General features: G+C 57.5%; 2 protein-coding genes across 8 annotated transcripts in view; one reads left to right on the top strand and one right to left on the bottom strand.

The window, feature by feature from the left end:
* Positions 1 to 16,548, top strand: KIFC3 (kinesin family member C3). 2 transcript variants are annotated; one of them, XM_072873609.1, is made up of 22 exons: positions 1 to 95; positions 1,006 to 1,126; positions 2,785 to 2,930; positions 4,250 to 4,379; positions 6,547 to 6,743; positions 9,117 to 9,182; positions 9,550 to 9,693; positions 9,780 to 10,019; positions 10,253 to 10,426; positions 10,567 to 10,714; positions 10,802 to 10,932; positions 11,025 to 11,136; positions 11,398 to 11,579; positions 11,674 to 11,778; positions 12,029 to 12,159; positions 12,838 to 12,961; positions 13,412 to 13,541; positions 13,653 to 13,882; positions 14,574 to 14,708; positions 15,062 to 15,170; positions 15,482 to 15,510; positions 15,723 to 16,548. In XM_072873609.1, exons 2-21 carry the CDS (start codon positions 1,042 to 1,044, stop codon positions 15,484 to 15,486), a joined length of 2,724 nt encoding a protein of 907 aa, XP_072729710.1. In that variant the 5' UTR covers positions 1 to 95; positions 1,006 to 1,041; the 3' UTR covers positions 15,487 to 15,510; positions 15,723 to 16,548. The 2 variants fall into 2 exon arrangements, with proteins under 2 accessions (XP_072729710.1, XP_072729709.1); XM_072873608.1 differs by lacking the exon at positions 15,482 to 15,510.
* Positions 16,516 to 19,406, bottom strand: part of KATNB1 (katanin regulatory subunit B1) — a 19,635-nt gene continuing 16,744 nt past the window's right edge. For all 6 annotated transcript variants that reach the window (XM_072873616.1, XM_072873617.1, XM_072873619.1 and 3 more), the window contains one exon: positions 16,516 to 19,110. In XM_072873616.1, the coding sequence (XP_072729717.1) occupies positions 18,978 to 19,110 (133 nt within the window). In that variant the 3' untranslated portion in view covers positions 16,516 to 18,977. The remainder of the gene's footprint in view (positions 19,111 to 19,406) is intronic.

The raw sequence follows: 19,406 nt of genomic DNA on the forward strand, positions 1-19,406 counted from the left end.
GCGGGGACGGGGACGGCGATGGGGCCGAGGACGGGGATGGGGTCGGGGCTGGCGCCGGCGCCGGCTGCCCCGCCGCTGCCACCGCCCCGCGCCCGGTGAGTGGCCCCGCGGGGGCGCCACCGGCACCGGCACCACTGAGAGGGGCGAGCCCGGCTGGACCGGACCGGAACGGGGGTCTCTTTGTCTGAGGGGGCTGGGGGGCGCCCGGCACGGAGCACCTGGGGCGGCGGCGAGAGCACGGTTCCCCGTTAGCCTGCAGCGGGCGGCGCCGCCGGGACCGGCACCGCGATAGGGATCGGGATCGGCGTCTGTACCGGCACTGGCACTCGCACCGGCGGGGCGCAGAGCGGGGCAGGGCGTTGCCGGGCCTCTGCGCACCGGGACCGGCATCGGCATCGGGGTGACGCGGGGCGGGGCGGCGCTGCGCTGCGCTTCCTGCGCGCCGGGACCGGGACATGGGATCGGGACATGGGATCGGGACCGGGACCGCGCCCCCGCGCCAGGAGCCGCGCCCCGCCCCGGGGCCGCCGGCGCCACCGCGGCCGCCGGCTGGGAGAACAAGGGACGCCCGCGGCGGGCGGGGCGGCACCCGGGGCTCCGCGCCCCCTTCCCCCGCCGAGGCACCCCCGGTTCCCGGCGCTGCGCTGTGGTGCCTGCCCGGCTGCAGGCGGGGTGCTGCGGGGGCTTCCCGGCCCGGGGACGGTGCTGCCCTGTGCTGCCCGCTGTCCTGGAGTTAACAAATAAATAACCCGAACTCGCAGTTAGGAGGAGCCTGGAAAGGCTTTAGCAATGAGTAAATTAATTACAGTCATGGTTTATGTCACATCCGCCGGGAGCACGGAGGGAGCCCGGGGCTTTCAGCGCCCCGGTCCCGGGAGTGAAATCGGGATTGATGCAACTTTCCGCGGGATTCCGGAGTCGGGGACGGTGTTGCCGTCTTGGTTTGCCCCTGGGCTTTCACGGCTGGAAACCGAGGCAGGCTGAGATGTTTTTCCTTGCGCTTAGCTGCAGAGGTGTCGCTGTGCTCGGGACCCCCGTACCATGATAGCGTCCCACAAAACCTGGGATCTGGGATCTGTGCCCTCCACGAGAACCGCCTGGAGGACGAAGGACCTTCCCCCGGATGGTGAGTACGGCACGGTGGCTTGTCCTTTTCCCTTGGGGCTCAGCCTGCTGCGCTCACGCCCTTGCTCACTCTTGGGGAAGGAGAGGCCAGGAACAGGCCAGCCTGCATTTTTCACATTTCTTTCCGGATGAAGCTCGAGATTTGAGAAACAGAGACTTAGAAGCAGGCACAAAGCGGTAGGCAGACAGGGGGGTGGGCAGAGAGGGCTGCCTCCATCTCCCTCCTCGTCCTTCCGAGTGGGAAGCTTAGGGAGAAAGGGTAAAATTTAACATGTAAGAAAGAAAACAGAGCGATACGCATGGAAGGGAAGATGCAGGGCTCTTGCTTTTCCCTGGCCTCGGCTCCTTGGAAGGGCTCCCTATCTCTTCCCGGTGCACAGACCCTGTAGGTGAGTTTAGTTGAGGGCTTTTGTCTGCAGCATCTGAGCTGTTTTGCAGGTGGACAGGCGGCTGCTTGCCTCAACCTGCAGCAGCTTGTCAGGAAACAGCCCTTCCCACCTCTCTCGCTGGTGGTGCTGGATAGGTTTCGGCAAAGGGGGAGGCTGAACCCCCCCTATTTGGGCTTTGTTTACTGTTGGCTTCGGTGTTTGCCATCCTTAGGTGCTGGCAGTCGCTTATCTGGGCACTGCTTCTTCACTGGCATTTGGGCCAGCCCAGCCAAACGCTGGTTGGCACCAAAGCCTCCAAAAATGGTGTTTTTCAAAGCTTCCTCTGCCCAGTGCCTGCTGCTGCCAATGCCAGGATGGGGAACTCATCACCTTTTATCTGGGCATTTGCCAGCACTTTGGAAATGCTCGATTTTGATGGCGTGCGTGAAATTTTATGGCTAATTACAGGCTGGGAGGAAGTCCAGAATGATGGACTGACTTCATCGGGGCACATCTCCCTCCAGATGCTGCTTCTGCCTCTGTCCCAAGCACCTCCAGATGATTTTAGGGAAAAAACTGCATTAGTGGGGTTTTATTTGTGGGTTGTTGATTTTTTTCCTGCCTGCCAGAGAAGCCATTTGGCTGCCCGTGGTGGTGGCTGCGCTTGTGGCAGGCAAATGGGAAGGGGGCCCAGAGTCCCCAAGCAGGTCCCATTGGGACATAGCCCTTGCCAGCCGCTTTTCCTGTGGCAGAGGAGGATGCAGCCGTGGGAAAAAGCTCCTCAAGATGCTGTTTTCCTTCTGTGCAGCTCAGAAGGGCAGGAAACTGCTGCCCTGTCTGCTTTCGGCTTTGGCTGCGTGACAAATAAAGGAAGTATTTGAGGGCAGTGGAGGGAGGTGACACTGGCACAGTCTGTCCGTCTGGTTTTGGTGATGCAAGCTGGCTTTGGCAGCTTTTCCAATATAGGATCACAGGAAGCGGAGTGGCTTGGCAAGGGGCAGGGTTGGAATGTCCCCACTGGGGGGACAGATCTGGTCCTGCAGAGGACAGGCAGATGCTACACCCTGAATTCTCATTGCTAGTTGTTGGCAACCAGTCTCTGCCCCCGAAGGGATAACTTTTCTAATTAACGTAATTAACATTTTTAATAAAACTCATGCACTGTCTCCGCTGCACTGGTGTGGTGGCAGCAGCAGGGGGGAGGAGGAGGTGGGTTTGCTGAGCGAGACCAAAGGCTGTGTCCATCCTGGGCTCTCAGGTTGATACAGTGATGCTTTTCACTCTGTCTCAGGCCGTGGGCAGGACACGCTCATCACTGGGAGGAGAGTGGACACCTCTCCCCAGGCTCTTCTGCAGCCTGCACTGGCTCACCATAAAATCATCAGTGTGAGCTGTCCGGACACTGCAAACCCCCACAAGCTCTACCTGGCTCTCCAGGTGAGGAGCGCTGATCTGGCCACAGCTCGGTTGGGGAGGGTGTTTTTGGGGTGGTGGGAAGCATACCCTGCACTCTGCTGGGCCATCCCTCAGTGGGAGCTGGCTGGTCCCCCCCATCACTGTAGCAGGTTTTCTCCTTGACCCTGGCGCCGCATACCTTGAGCAGAGCTCCTGCCATCTCCAGAAAGTTGGAAGGCATCAAAAAATGCCAGGGAACAGCCCAGAATAACATTTTCTGGCTCACTTCTGGGTCATGTAGGCAGGAGAGCTCAAGGCAGAAGGGTGATAAGAAAATGCAGCGCTGTGAGATGGTGTTTGCCAGCAGGATGGAGGAGGAGGAAGGCTACTGTGGCCAGGGACAGTGTCAGGACGCCATGTACCGGTGTTGCTGCCACCAGTTCATTCCGGGCTTTGGGCAAATAATTTAAATTCCCCTTCTTTGAAAAGAAGGAAAACACCTTCTTATCTCACACCAGCCTTGGTGAATTCCCTCCAGCAAAACCCTCCAGGAGTCTCAAATGTAGAGGCACTGTAGACACGCAGCTTCTCCAGGAGGATGCTGCTGCCGCCTCCTTCCAAATTACTCTCAGAAATATTTGGCATGTACCGAGTATTCACCCCTCTCCTGGGATGAGACGGGTTTCCCTGGCATCACTGGCCTGCAGGGCAATGCCATGGGCTCTGAGATAAGATAGAGATAAGTAAGAAAAGGCACTTTTGAGCAGGGCAGGGAGCAATTCTGCGAGCTCGGTTGATCGGCAGCTCAGCTTTCCGAAAGCATCCATGCTGTAGTGTTTTTTTTTACAACAGATTTATTTTTTTTCCCTGCAAGCCAGTGATAGATACATGGATACAGAAATTTGGGACCTTCTCTATATTCCTTTCTCTCCTTCCAGATTTCTTCTCTGTTTTTTTCGGAGCTGTGCTCCATCCCACGGGGCATGGTATCACCTGAGCCACGACTACCAGTGAGCAACTTCACATTCAACCCTGCCTGCAAGCCAGGGTCTTTTTTTTTTAAGGCCATAAAGAGAAAAATATGTGATATTCAGTATAACTGCATGACCAAGCTGAGGGAAGGAGTTATGTATGGGGAGAACTAAAAGCAACACTATAAATTCATCACGGCAGCTTCCCAACACTGAAATCCCTTGGAGGGAGGGTTTCCCCAGGTCCTGCTGTCCTGTCGTCTGTGACCTCTTCCTCACTCGCTCTTCCTGGCCAGCCCGGTGAAATGCTGGCTGCCAGCACTGTGTCCACCACGATGTATGTCGTCGCTGCATCTCAGCTCTCTGTCCTGTTTCTTCTCGTGGACACAGGCCCTGCAGGAAACGGTGGGCGAGCTCTGGGCCCCAACACCAGCCACGGAGGAGCCGCCGGCATCCCCCCATGAGCCAGCAGCTGCCACACTGGTGCAGGCAGCCTCCACCATGAACCTGGAGAAAGCAGGTAAGGGGGAAGCCAGGATGCAGCAGCAGGCGCTCGGGAGGAGGGCTATGATGGGACGAGTGGCCGTTACCTGCCAGGGGGTACTGGGGGCACCTCTCCTCTTTCGGGGTGCACATAGACATGTGGCTGCACTCACTGGGGGGGGATTGGGTCTTGGTAGAGATCAAACACCAGCCAGCTGTAGTGTGACACCAGGCGACTGATGAATTATTTAACTGGGTGAACAGAGCAGGTGAGCACCAGCAAACCCACCTCTCTTTCCTCCCTCTTAAGGAAAACGTAATGTTTGTGGCAACGCTTGCAGTCTGCATGGCTGCACCGGAGCAGGTGAATCCCCGTGGTTTCCCCTCTTTCTCCGTCAGTACCAAATTGTCCAGGCTTGTCAGAGAGCATCCTGGGAGCTGCTCCCAGCCTGGTCCCCAGCTGCATCCCTGAGCAACTCCTGGTGCGGGGTGGCTGGTGGGATGGGGCAGGGATGCAGGAGGAAGGAAGTCTGTGTGGCAATGGTAATGGAGCAGAGCCATGGAAATGGCTGCCTTTCCAAACAGGTTTCAAAGCATTTTGGAAAACAGGAGGGTCAGCATGCTGCACCTGCCATGCTCAGACCCCGTGTCATCACCAGCGCGTCTGCCCGGTGGTAGATGTAACACAGGTCTGGCTGGCACCTCCTCTCCCAAGGATGCTCTTGCAGGAGGAAGGTGTTGGAGCAAGGAGGTGCGTGGTATCTGAGCGGGATCACCCCTGCCCGGCAGTTTGACTTGCAGGCGGGTGTTGTGGCTTTGAACCCGGCTCTGCTTTTGGTCCCAGCCTGGGATTAGCGTGGATGATGCGTGCAGACATGCGGTGTTTCCACAGGAGCCCTGGTGCCTCCTGTAATCTTGTCTTATCTCTGCACGCTCCCCAAGGGGCGAGAGCTGGCATTCCTGTTAACTTTAGGAGTTTTGGGGTGGGTTTTGTGTGTGTTGGGTTTAAAGGGAACCTCACGGTCCCCTGCCTGAGCTGGGCTGAGCTTTTGGCACAGAAAGAAAGAAAAGCCAGCACCGTCGGCGCTGTTTCAGGGTATCCAGCCCAAAGCAGGAAGACAAAATCCAGTGATCACTTCTGCAGATATTGCCGGATAAGTCCCATGGCACGCAGTCAACAGCAGAGCCATGGTTTGGTCCCAGCATTTAATTTTTTGCCCACTCTGCTGGCTCTTTAACTCCTTTTAAAGGTAGAAAGTCGGATTCACAGACAAAAAAAGTCTTGCTTCTTGTATTCAGGACATTTCCCATAAAGCAGGCAGCATCTGCCCACAGGCAGTGAAGCAATTCCCAGCATCACCTCCTGCCTTTAAAACCTTCAGGTTTCTGGTGGCAGTGGATGAAATCTATGGCAGTCAGGGAAGGGCACCAGGCAGCCGGGATCCTGGTCACTGGTTCGCCCGCTGCAGTGCCTCATCCCCGCATTGGGAATGAGTCAGGCCAGCTCATTGCTTCTTGGGAACTACCAAGTCATTTACGGATTCATTTGGTAGGCTTTGATGTACAGCCAGGTTGGCTTCTGTCAGCACCAGTGGTTCTATTAGCATAAAGAAAACAATGTTGAAAATAATACTAGGAAGGTTAGAAAGCTGACCGCACAAGGATTAGGCCATACAGCCATTCAGGGGACACATATAATTTTAATTCGGCTTCCATTATATTTGTGTGTAATTATGCAGTCTTTAATAACATGATCACATACTGGTTTTCCCCCGGCACCTGCTCATTCACAAAAAGGATGCCGAGATGAATCAGAGCACCGTGGTGAAGGTGGTTGTTTTCTGAGTGAGGCAGCAGCATCTCGGTGTGTGATGGGGCCGGGTCACAGTGCAGTGGCATGGGCAGGTGCTCTGTGTTACGGCCTGGGATGCTCTGCTGGCATCAGCAGATCCCTTTGGCTCCCACCCCCCCACAGGGGCTCACCTGGCTGGACCTCCACTGTTAGCCTGGCTGGCCATGGTCAGCACCGTGATGCTCAGGATGTACCTCCTGGCATGTCACTGCTCTCTGTGGAACTTCTGCAAGTTCCACTTCCCTCCATCCCATCTCCACTGCAGCTCCTGGGGATTCTTCCCATAGCCGGCATCCCGCTCCCCAGCGAGGTGGCCGGATCCTGACTGGCTTCATCTTTGCTCCCACTGCAGGAGGGAGGCTCTGCGGTGGGAAACGTACCATCCTGCCAGTGGCCCAGCCCTTCCCAGTGATCAAAAAGGTGATGGCCTCCATGGCGCATTTGCAGGAGGAGAAGCTGCAGCTGCAGGAGGAGCTGCTGGGGCTGCAGGAGAAGCTCGCTGCCCGGGACAATGACGAGCTCTCTTGCTCTCTCCAGCTGCAAGGCCAGGTATGGTGGGGACAGGGGGACACCAAGGGGTCCATTGGGGTCTCCAGCTTCAGGCTGTGGCTTGGCCGGATCTCCGTGGCTTGCAGTTAGTGACAGGCACGCTTGGAAGGAGCGTAGGACCTCGATCATGGAGCATCTTCTCTGCTTGGGTGCATAGGGATGATCTGGGAGCCGGGTGCTGCTGAGCACTGCGGCCGTCCCACCGGCTTCAGCTGCGCCTCCCTCGGGATGCTTGCAGCCCCCTGTTGACGTTACGGTGACACTGCGATAACACAGGTGAGGGTGTGCAGCTCCTTGGATGTGATGTGGCCAGGAGGCTTGGGCATCGGGGTCGGAGCCCTGCAGCAAATCGTCCATCCTCCCAGCACAGGAATGCTGCCACAGGATAAGCTCGTTAGACCGACCCAGCAGATTCATTTTAGTGACTTTCGAGAGTCAGGAGGTGTAAAGTGAACGTGAAGGCACAGAGTTGTCTGCTGAAGGGGAGAGCGTTTTGGCTACTATAACCAGAAACACCCAAAAGCCATCTCCTGCGCCAGTACGGCTGCATCCTCGGTGTGAGGACCTGGGTTGTCCCAGAGAGATTGAAGTTCCAGCTGCTCGTAAAGGGATTTGCATGTGGCTGTTGTGGAGCTGTTACAGTCAGGTTCTGCTTGTTTCACGGGTGTCAAAAAGGCGGAGGTAATTGTCCTGCATTTGGTTGGCATACTCTGCCTGACACAAGCATGAGCGCCGGCAGGATCCGACCCTGCACTGGCCAGTTCAGCAGCAAGCACAGCTGATGCTGGCCAGAGTGAAGCACTGACCTAAACTTCCAAAGCTCGGGGATGGCCAGGCCATGGCTTGAGCCGGATCCGGCTGCCAAGGAGTCCCTGTCACCTCTGGAGAGCAGCATGCAGCTGGAGATGCCTGAGCAGGTAGGGGATGGAGATGCATCGTCATTTTTGGGCACTGCTGACACAGGGAGCGGTGGGCAGGCTCTGGCATGTGTGTTAGCCAGCCGGGGTGGCAGCTTCCCTGTAACAAGCTGTGTCTCTGTCTTCTCAGTCCCTCCTCTGTTTTAAAAATACTTTTAAAAAATCTCTTAATAATCTACCTTACTGAATATGGAAGTGGGACTTTCCCACTCAGGCATGAGGCTGGTGCACTTGGCTCACACTCAGCCCCCCAGCCAGAGCAGAGGAGCCCTGCTGTGGAGGGAGGGGGGTTCCTGACTCTGGCAGGGAGCAGCTGCCTTCCCCAGCTCATGGCTGCAAGCGCGCGGAGCTTGCCCATGGAACCGCTGGCTGTGCCCTGCTAAGCGTGCGGGGCCCACACAGGAGGTGCTCACCTGCTGTGCTGCCATCCCTGCAAGGGCGTGGCTTAATAACTTACCATAATTAATTACAGCACCATGTCAGCATATCTGCATTTGTTATTAATCAGCAGTTCCTAAATTGTGGTCCATGGAGGCCCGGTCGCTTAGCAAAAGCCGGTTATTGGGATGGGGCAATAGCCTGCCACATCCAGGCAAGGGGTTTAGCGGTGCGGCGGCTTCTCAGCACAGGGAAACTGGGAGCTGGGCCAGGATCTAGGGGACAGCGGTGAAGCACACAGCCAGGTCTGGCTCTCTCTGGGGTAAGTTTTGGGGGGACGGCAATGCTTGCCCAGCAGCCATCAGTTTTTGGGCACAGGGACAAAGCACAGAGCAGGCAGGCAGGCAACCTCCATAATATTGGCAAGCGGCGTTGCCAATGTTAACTTGAATAAACACAGACATATATTTTTGGGACCCTCACTGGGGGAGGAAAGTGGGGAGGAAAGGAGAGACAGGAACTGATGGCCCCTGCCCCAAAAAATCGAGGATTTCTGAAATCTGCCTGGTTTGGGAGGAGGGCAGCCTGGTCCCCATGAGATGGGCAGATGCCCGGATAGGTGTGGCTGGAGAGCCAGCCCTCAGACACATGGACTTCTTGAAGAGCTCCTGCTCCCTCTTTCTCCCAAGATAACTTTCCTAGAAAGAAAAATAGAGAAGGCAAAGCGAAGCTGTGTTGCAAGGGCAGGACGAGGCACTTCTGGCTCTTTAAACACAATTATGGATACGTTTGTTTTTTTCCTTCTCCAAAGATGATGCTATGTTTTTTTTTTAATAATGGTTTCTGCTAGTGCTCAACATGGGCAAATTATACCCATGGTCGAACAAGGTCGAAGCAGGCCTTTCATTAACACTCGTTTTAATCAGCTCATGTGAATCAGGCGCTCAGAGCAAGGTAGAAAATTAAGGCATAATGAAGGTGCAAGCCAGACTGGACTTTGGTGGCCGGGGTGGCACCACGGGGTCTCCTCTGAAAAGGTGCTGAGATGCCTCCTGGTTAACCTTGCCTGTGTTAACAGGTTGAAACTCTGAAGGCGAAGCTCCTGGAGCAGGCACAGGAGATTGGCCGGCTGCGCTCAGAGCTGGTGAGCTGCCACTGGGGTTGGGCTGAGCCACCCTTGCCCTGAGGGATGCTGGAGCTGTGGGTCCCCAAGGAGGAAGGGGGAACATGAGGAGAGCATAGAAGTGCAAGTGGGAGGATTAAAACCTCCCCGGGGCTGCAGTTTGGACCCCGCAAGCCGAGAGAGAGACATTGAGGGATGAAAGTTTGTGGGCTTTTGTGTCCAACACGATGTCATGATTGGTGGCCCTGGGGTGCAGCAGGCAAAGGCTCCCTGGCACCATCGCCCTGGGCGGGGAAGCGAAAGCCCTTCTGGGGGCTGGAGCTCCCCTGGGGACAGCAGGCTGGGGGTCCTTGGGGTGCATCAGGCTTCTGTCCTCTCCCATCGGCAGGGTGGCACGGATGTGGAGAAGCACCGGGACCTGCTGGTGGCCGAGAACGAGCGCTTGCGGCAGGAGATGAAGGCATGCGAGGGGGAGCTGCAGGAGCTGCGGCGGCAGCAGCAGGTGCCATGCCAGGACTGCACCCACCTCCAGGTGAGTCAGCGATGGTGGCAGTGGTGGTGACAGGGTGGTGGGCACCCATGGGTGATGTGGCCTCGGCTGTGCTGTTTTGGGGCCAGGAGAATGCTGGGCTGCAGGAGCGACTGTCCCAGATGCAGCAGGAGGCAGAGGAGACACGGGCCAAGCTGGTGGAGCTGGACCTGGAGGTGCAGCAGAAGACAAACCGCTTGGCCGAGGTGGAGCTGCGGCTCAAGGACTCCCTGGCCGAGAGAGCCGAGGAGGAGGAGCGGCTCAGCCGGCGGCTGCGGGACAGCCAGGAGACCATCGCCAGCCTCAAGTCCCAGCCCCAGCAGATAAAGGTGAGCACCACGGGGCTCTCCATCTCTCCTAGCCGGGCAAGGAGAGCTGGTCTAGGTGCCTAATGGTGCCCAGTGGGTTCCCTGCAAGTGCCACCCATCCCTCTGCCCTGAGCACATCAGCGCAGCACCATGATTTCATAAATTAGCCCCCCCGGGCCAATGCTGGCTCCATCCTGGGCCCCTCGGGTGCTGCTTCCCCAGTACACCCCATCTCTGGGTGCTTTTCCTCCCAGTACATCATCAAGACAGTGGAGGTGGAGTCAGCCAAGGTGAAGCAAGCCCTGTGCGAGAGCCAGTCCCGAAACCAGTACCTGCAGGAGCAGGTGGGGATGCAGAGGCAGGTGCTGAAGGAGATGGAGCAGCAGCTGCAGAGCTCCCACAAGACGGTGGCTCAGCTCCAAGCTCAGGTCTGAGTGCAATGGGTGTAAATCAGAAATCACCCCGCCCGACTCCACCACGGTTCCTGCCTGCATGGCGCTCGCCGGGTGATGCAGTGTGGCAGCAGGTGGTCACGGGCTCAGCGTTACCCCCCCCACTCCTCTCCCAGATCATGATGTACGAGGCTGAGCTGGAGCGAGCCCACGGGCAGATGCTGGAGGAGGTGCAGGCCATGGAGGAGGAGAAGAACCGCGCCATCGAAGAGGCGTTTTCCCGTGCCCAAGTGGAGATGAAGGCAGTGCATGAAAACCTGGCGGGTGAGGAGGTGGCGGGGGCTCGCAGGGTCACCCAGCTGGTGTTGGGGGCTTGTGCCACCTGGCCCTCACCCCATCTTGTGCCTGCAGGTGTCCGGACCAACCTGCTGACGCTGCAGCCGGCGCTGCGTACCCTCACCCACGACTACAACAGCCTGAAGCGTCAGGTGCGCGACTTCCCCCTGCTCCTCCAGGAGGCACTGCGGAGCACCAGGGCCGAGGTGAGCCCCCTGGGACCACCACCCCAGCTCTTCCCCATGTGGGGTGGGGATGCTGGGGGCGTCACTGAGCTGCTGCTCTCCACCCCCCCCAGATCGACCAGGCCATCGAGGATGTGCACAGCACCAACCGGGAGCTGCTGCGCAAGTACCGGCGGGAGCTACAGCTCCGCAAGAAGTGTCACAACGAGCTGGTGCGGCTGAAAGGTGTGCGGGGGGGTGACAGGTCCCATCACAGGAGAGTGTCCCTGAGGGGGGCCAGGACAGACAGGGGAGCATCACCCCACTGCACCCCAGCATCATGGCTTGGGTGCTTCACATCCCCATAAGATGTTGAGGTCAGTGATGGGATGCTTCGGTCAGCAGCGGGGTACAGCGTTTAGTCCGCCCGGTGTTTGACAGTGACTGGGGGTAACAGCAGGATGCACCATGGCTGACACCATCTCTGCATCCCCCTCCCTGCCCAAGGAAACATCCGTGTTTTCGGGCGAGTCCGCCCCATCACAAAGGAAGATGGTGAGGGCCCAGAGGCAGCCAATGTGGTGACCTTCGATGCCGATGATGATGCCGTCCTGCACCTCCTGCACAAAGGGAAGCAGGTGTCCTTCGAGCTGGATAAGGTCTTCCCCCCGCAAGCAGCCCAGGAGGAGGTGGGTGCTGCTCCCCCCACTGGGACGGAAGCGCTGCTGGCGTGAGGGGGGGACACACAGCCAACTTCTCCTGACGCTCCCTGGTCCCTCCCAGGTGTTTCAGGAGGTTCAAGCCCTGGTCACCTCCTGCATCGACGGCTACAACGTCTGCATCTTTGCCTATGGGCAGACAGGGGCAGGAAAGACCTACACGATGGAGGTGAATTTGCCTGGCTTTCCTTCCCTCTTCTTCCTTGGCTTCCCATGCCGTGGTGCCCAGTCTTGGCACCGTCCGTAAACCAGGCTGGTGGCCAGCTCAGACCTGGGATGCACCAGTGATGGTCACTGCTGCTGCCAAGGGGTTTGTGCAGCCCTCTGTGACACACCTGGGACTTTGCTCCTGCTCAGAAAAAAATGCAGAATAAAATGCAAGAGAGTGTTCCCCCCCCCTTCTCACCCTAATCCATCAGGGAACAGCAGCAAACCCAGGGATCAACCAGCGAGCCCTGCAGCTTCTCTTCTCGGAGGTGCAGGGCAAGGTGGCCGACTGGGACTACGCCATCAGCGTCAGTGCTGCCGAGATTTACAATGAGGCGCTCAGGTACAGGAAGGGGGGAAAAGCTTTCTGGTGGGGTGAGCAGAACTGCTGGGGAGCCAGCATCAGTGAGCATCACCCCACGCAGCTCTCCTCCTGCCTTGGCCACACATCTTGCTTCCAGGGCCTTGGGTGCTGGATTTGTCCATGCAAGGATTTATTTTAAATTTTTTTTCGGTGCATGCTGCCCTTTCAAAGCACTGTCCCTTGAGTTCTGTTACTTACACAGGCTCCCAGCCCTGCCATCGATCCCGCTCCCTCAGCCCTGATGCAGCGGCCAGGGTGTCTCCCCTCTCCTCCCTGCCCCTGCCTCCCTGGACGTTATATTTAGAAATTACTAACTGGGAGCTGAGAGCATGAAAAATATTTTCCTCCCCTGCCCAGCCACAGGCAGGAGCGGCCAGGAGGAGACTGGGCACATGGATAAATGGGGGCTGGGAATGGCAATAAAGAGCAGGGGTGGGACCGTGGTCCGGGTTGGGTGGGAGTGAGCATGTGGGGATCCGGCGGGAGACAGAGAGCTGAGGTCTATACAAAGGATATGCAGCATCCCCAGGAGGAGAGGGCTGCTCTGGCAGCCTTGGCACGCAGCCCTGAGCCACAGCAGTGATGCCGTGCCAGAGGGGAGCTGGCGCCCGTCATCTCCCTGTTGGGTGGGATGGTGACGGGTACCCCTTTGCCCAGGGACTTGCTGGGGAAGGAGCCACAGGAGAAGCTGGAGATCAAGCTGTGCCCCGACGGCAGCGGGCAGCTCTACGTGCCCGGGCTGACCGAGTTCAGGGTGCAGAGCGTGGAGGACATCAACAAGGTGCGAGGAGATGGGGGGCGGCAGGAGCAGGAGGGTAGCACTGGGGGCGCAATGAATTAGGGAGGGGTCTCTGATGCATGACCCCTGGATTCGGGAGTATTGCTGAAGAAGCTCAGAAGACAGAGACCAAAACAGGTCCCCAGGTGCGATGTGACGGTCACTGTCCCATGGGGTGAGCCGCAGGAGGTTAAAAATAAAAGCATGGGGTCTGAGTGGCTTCCAGGGGATTAGCAGGGTGCCAGCTGTCACCGCAGTGCCCTGCCTGTCACCCTCTGCCTTCAGTGCGTCACCCAGGCTGAGACTTGACAGTGGCCATCACCCTGATGGACCAGGCACCTCGTGGGGGACTGTCACTTGGGTGACATCCCCGGGGGTCCCCGGATCATGTGGGGTTTGTGGTGGGTTGGGGGCATGCTGGCCTCACCCCCCCACCTGCCCGGGCTCCCCCAGGTCTTTGAGATTGGCCATGTCAACCGGGCGACAGAGTGCACCAACCTGAATGAGCACAGCTCCCGCTCCCACGCCCTCCTCATCGTCACCGTCCGTGGCCTTGACCGCAGCACAGGGCTCCGCACCACAGGTGGGTATCACATGGCAAGCCCCTCACCAGGTCATCTGGGCGGCGGCATGCCCAGGGTGTGCAGGGCTGGGCACTGATGCCAACCGGGGGAATTTGGCTGTATGTCCCCAGGGAAGCTGAACCTGGTGGACCTGGCAGGATCGGAGCGGGTCGGGCGGTCGGGCGCGGAGGGCAGACGGCTCCGCGAGGCGCAACACATCAACAAGTCCCTGTCGGCACTGGGTGACGTCATTTACGCCCTGCGCTCTCGGCAGGGCCACGTGCCCTTCCGCAACTCCAAGCTGACCTACCTGCTGCAGGACTCACTCAGTGGTGACAGCAAGACCCTCATGATGGTGCAGGTAGGGGCTGAGCACCTGGTGCCTGTCAGCATCCCTGTGGCCAGTCATGTGGTTTTTGGGATGGGTTTGGTCCCTGCACACTCTGGTGCTGGGGCAGGCAGCAGGGGGATGCTGGAGGCAGGAGCTGGGCTGGGACCAGGGGGCTGGGCTTGCATGTGGGGACATCATCTGGTCTGCAACCGCAGTGCCAGGGGCAGCTCTGTCCCCATCTGTGTGCCCCAGACGAGGATGAGGGATGGGGGATGAACTCGGAGGTCTGTGATCCTCCCCTCCCTGCATCATGGATGCCATCCCTATGGGCGCTATGTCCTTGCATGTTGGCATCTTCCCATCCTCTCTCTTGCTGGGACGATCTTATCCTCTGGCAGCTCTTCCATCCCTGCTCTGTGACACACCCCACCCCCCCCCACTGCCTGTGCCTGCACCGAGTCCCCTCGGGGGGGGTGCCCAAGCCCCTGCCACTTGTTGCAGCTTTTCCCAGCTGTTCTTGTGCCGAGGCAGTTAGTGACGGGGGATCCGGCTGGCTCAGACACTGGCCCGGGTGCGGATGGATGGGGCTATCCTGGGAGTGGCAGGTTAATAATAGCATCTCACCGGCCTGGCACCAGCATGTTTGCTGGGGCGGGGGGAGCCCTGGGGGTGTGCATGCAGCCAGCAGGGTGACTTTCTGCCCTCTCCTACCTGACCACAGGTCTCCCCTGCTGAGAAAAACACCAGCGAGACACTGTGCTCCCTGAAGTTTGCTGAGAGGGTTCGCTCCGTGGAGCTGGGTCCTGTTTCCCGGAAGGCTGAGCTGGCCTCCTGGCCCAGCCAGGAGCAGCTGGAGGTAACTGAGGGGCCACTGGTGCCCTTCCTCTTCCCCCTCACCCCAGGGGGGTCCCCTGTTTTGCCCCCACACATGGTCCCCAGGGCTGTTTGCTGTTGGGTGTCCCCCTGGAGCTGCCGCCGTTGGGGAGCATCACCCAGTGGGGTGCAGGCTGTCCCCAAGCAGCGGCATCCCACCAATGCTGACACCTTGGCTCTTCCAAGCCCTGTTTTGCAGCAGCCCTGTGGTACCCCCAGAGCATATTTGGACACTGCAACCCAGGGAGGCACGATCCGCCCACGAGCCTGTCCCTGTCCCTTCCCTCTGGGGACTGGTGTGGCCTCACCCTGGGGCTGTGCCCCATCTCCCCCCAGGGTGACTCGCCGGGGACCGCAGCACCCTCTGGCCGGGGCCACACATCCGCCAGCCCGGGGCAGCTCTCTGGCCGCGCCGCCTCCATCCGCAGGAAGCTCCAGACCTCAGGTGGGTGGTGGGGCACTGCAGCCCTACTCCACACCCCAGGTGCCCGGCTGGGGTCTCTACCTCAGAGGAGGCTCCTGCCACCAGCCTCGTGCCAGCCAGATGCTGGCAGGCAAAGCCTGCATGGGGGAGCTAGCTGATTTGTAATCAGCTCATTAGCTAATGGCTAATTAGCCATCAGGAGCCTGGTTAGCACTTCCCCAAGAGCACCCTAGTGCAAAGCCGCTGTGGTCAGCTTGGGGTGCACAGGGGGAGTGATGCTGCAGGGCAGCAGCTGTGCCCCCAGGCTGAACCTCTCTCCCTTTCGATTTCAGCCTGAATTAGGGGCAGCCATGGCTGCCAGGTGAGTGTCTGCAGCCGGGAGCCGGTGGAGGGGTCTGCTTTGGCCCTGCTTCCTGGGCAGGGGTGCCAGGCTGTGCTGCTAAAGAGGATGCTCATGGGGATGCTTGCAGTGCCAGCTCAACACAGCACCTGCTGAAATGCCACTGGATGCAGCTGAAGCAGTGATGGCCATGCCCCCTGCCCAGTGTGACCCACACATGTCTCCCCCTGCAGGGAAGCTGAGGGCAGTCCCCATGTGACAAGTGCCAGCTCTGGCACCAAACCCATTGCAGGACGCAGCCCCTCACGGTGCTACAGAGAGCTGACTGCTGGAAGACACAAAGGCTTCGGTGCCATTCCCTCTCCCACCAGGACCCGTGACCAGAGGGTGACAGCACCTCTCACCATGAGCAGCATGGGGCCGGGGTCTCCCAGCAGCCAGACCCCCATCTCAGGGTGGGGGACAGTGGTGCTGGGCAGGGATCTGCCCCGTCAGACACTCAGCTCTGTGACTTTTTATTTTTGCTGGACGGATGTTTTTAGCCAGCGCGGGGAGCTGCTAGGTGCTCCCTCTGTCTCTCCAGCTTTGTTTTTACAACAGTAGAGGTACCTGGCTGGAGGGGGGGGTGGAGCCAAGAGAGACCGTGGACCTGTCTCTGCTACTCCCACGGGAGCAGCCTGGCCCCAGCTCCCCCAAGATTGCATCCAGGCAGCTGCCCTATGTCTTTTGGAGCAGCACTTCCTCCATTTTAAGCTAGAAAAAATCCCAGCAGCTCCTTTTCCCGTAGGTTTCTCAAGCCCTGTTGTTGCATAAAGGCATCCCGGTGCCGTGCATGAGCCAAGCTGCTGTTTCATCATGGTGCCAGTGCTGCCAGGGCCCCACGCTGGCCACCCCAGCACAGAGGGAGAGTGGTTGCGGTGCCGCCTGTTTTACACAGCACCACGGTGGATTTAGCAGTATCAAATGAAGCTATTCTAAAGTTATTTACCAGTTGTCTTGTCAAGAGATATCACAGTGTGGTCAAGATAAAGTGTTTGAAATATTTATACCCTGTTTACATGGTCTTGGAATGGAAAACAAACAAAAAAACCAAACCTGCAGCCCAAACACCTGTTGGCTTATGTGTTGGGACAGTGGCTGGCAGGGGGTCGGAGGAGACAGCACTCCCCCCTGCACCTCTGAGCACCCACCTGTGGGTACACTTCCTCCTGCTGCAAATAACCAATTGGATGCACTGATTGCTCCTTCCCACCGCAGCCCTCTCACTCTTCCACAGCATATTCTATTTAAGAAAAAAAAAAAAGGGGAAAAATAAATTTAGCCTTTTGTAAGATTAGATGTTTCTACGTATTTTAATAATTAAAAAAATCCTGTTTTGTAAAAAAACTTATTTTAAATAAACTGTTAAAGCCAGTCCTCCTGCACTGCTGTTATTTCCCTGCAGCAGGTTTGAGCCCCGCTCAGGGCAGGTGCTCCCTCCTGCACCACTTGCACATTGTCTCCCCCAGGGCTGGAAAAGCCCATTAAATCTCTCCTCTTGCAGCTGTCTGTGGGCAAGCCGGGCAGGGCAGGCCCCCAGATCGCAGCTATGGGCATCCCTTAATTAGCAGGGGATTGAGTTGTTAAACCATAAGTAAGCCTCAGCACTGTAGTGTCTTGCTCCATCTCATGCTTCTCCCAGCTGTGGGCTGTTCGGGGCTGGACACAGGCAGAGCCTTTTCACACCTCAGTCAGGTCCAGGCACAACATTATCACCAGAGAGGCCCCAGGTGAGGCAGCAAGTGGCTGCAGTGCAGGCAGGACATGCACCATGAGTTCCCTGGTGCTCGAAGCAGGCAGTATCCTCAGCCCTGATCATGCTGTCCTGCAATGGCACATTGCCAGGGCCTCTTCCTATGTGAGCCACCATCAGAGGCACCTCCTCCAGAGCCATGGAGCAGAGCAGGACACTCCCCTTTGTTCCTAAAACATGACCCTGTTTGGATGAAGTATCAGGGAGGTAGGGAGTGGCTTTAGATTTCCTCCTGGCCCTACAGTCTCCTACATTCCCAAACAGCAGCACCTGGCTCAAGAGCTCACAGAAAATCACGTAGACAAAGCACTGCACACCTGTGTGCCACTACATCAGGTGGGGGAAGAAGAGATCAGCATCAGACCAGGGAAAGGACAAGCCACAAATAATGACATTGCTCTTTGGGCTGGGAACTACCCATCAGGGTGAAACCTCCCCCAGGGTTTCAGCAAGCCACCTGGCAAGTGCAGTTTCTCTGACTTGCTCACCATCTCTCCAACTTGCTCACCACATCCCCTTACCACAGCCTCCCAGCAGGAAGGGTGAGAACAGCCAGCTTCTCTGTGGGACACACAGGGAACAGAGCCCTGCTTTCACTGGACGCTCCAAGCTAGGAGCTGTGCCTAGGTGAACAGTACTTCAAGAGATTCAAGCATTTAACACAACTTTTAAAAAAAGTTACAAATCTTTTAATAAAATTCATTATAAGTTACAGTTTCCCAGAGAACAGGCTCCAGTGTATAAAATGGGAGACAGGCTGGGCAGAGCAGGGGAAGCACCAACAGGAACCTCTTTCCCCACAGGAAAGAAAAAAGAGGACAGAAAGGTTCTGACAGACATTTATTGGGGAAAAAAAAAACCCAAACCTCTTTAGAGTGGTCCAGTGGATGTAGGAAGACATTAGTCCATGTCCCTCTGCTCCTCCACCCTCCCACATACCCCCAAAGGCAAACACATACAACAAGTCCTGTTTAAGTCACATATTTTAACAGATCCAGGTAGACCTCAGTTCCCAGCAACAGTCTGAAGATATTAATCTTCTGTGGCCCAGGGTGCCAGCAGGGATTTTTAAGCAAAGAGACAGCCTCCTCTCAATACAGGTCCTTGAAACTACACCAGGCACAGTAGCACAGTGTCCTGGCTCATGTTTGAAGCAGCAAGCCAAAGGGCCCATACAGCAGTTGAAGTAGTCCCTTCTGCAGGGAAAGGGCACTCTACCCCACAGCAGGCTTTTGTGGGGTGGACGCTGCAATCCTCAGCACACTGCACAAAGACAGCAGGGCCAGCTGGCCCCAGCCCACAGAGCCAAGCAACAAGAACCAGCAGCACACACGGGTGAAGCAGGGGTGACAGCAGGTTTGGAGCACTCCCGTCAGGGAAAGGCCAGCACACAGAGACAGAGCAGCAGAGAGCCTGATGCTGAGATGAAGAGCTGAAATGAAGCTGCTTCCCTACAGAGGCTTTGCAGGGCCCTCTATCAGCCAGGTCCCCTCACACAGCACAGGCATCTCTCCACTCAGGTCCTCCATCCAGCCCGTAAGGCACTGGGGCTGGGCAGGCAACCAGCCAGCGAGATTCCACTTCCCTACCGTGCTGTTGGGGGAAGATGGACACATGGAGAGAGGTGAAATCCAGCCACACCAAGAGCAGAGGGGAGCTTGGCCACCTGTGTTTGCACATGAGGAGGTGGTGGCTGTCACTCCAGGACAGCCATGAGGAGATGCAGTTCCCGAAAGGCACTACCATGGCGGCCACTGAGCCCAGACTTGTTCTTGACAATGTTGCTGATGTTTTTCAGCTGCTTGTAGCATAGCTTGCATTTATGGAGCCTGCAAAAAAGACAGCAGACCCAGCATGAATCCTCAGCTGCTTAAGAGATGTGCTTGTTCCTGTAGTGCCAAAGATGCAACTCAAGCAGGAGAGAAAACACAAGCCCTGCAAATGGCCTGGAAGAAGCTGAAATGTGAGCATGGCTCTGCAGAAACACCATGTATTCAGCCCACATCCTGATGACACAGGAGAATGGCATCCACATAAGGGCTCTTTCACTCCTCCTTTCCCCTTTGGCAGTAAAGTCCAGGGAGGAAGAAGGTGCTGGTTTTTGGAGGGCCAATTCTCAGAGCAG

Source organism: Ciconia boyciana, chromosome 9 (genome assembly GCF_034638445.1).
Source record: "Ciconia boyciana chromosome 9, ASM3463844v1, whole genome shotgun sequence".
NCBI classification, from domain to species: Eukaryota; Metazoa; Chordata; class Aves; order Ciconiiformes; family Ciconiidae; genus Ciconia; species Ciconia boyciana.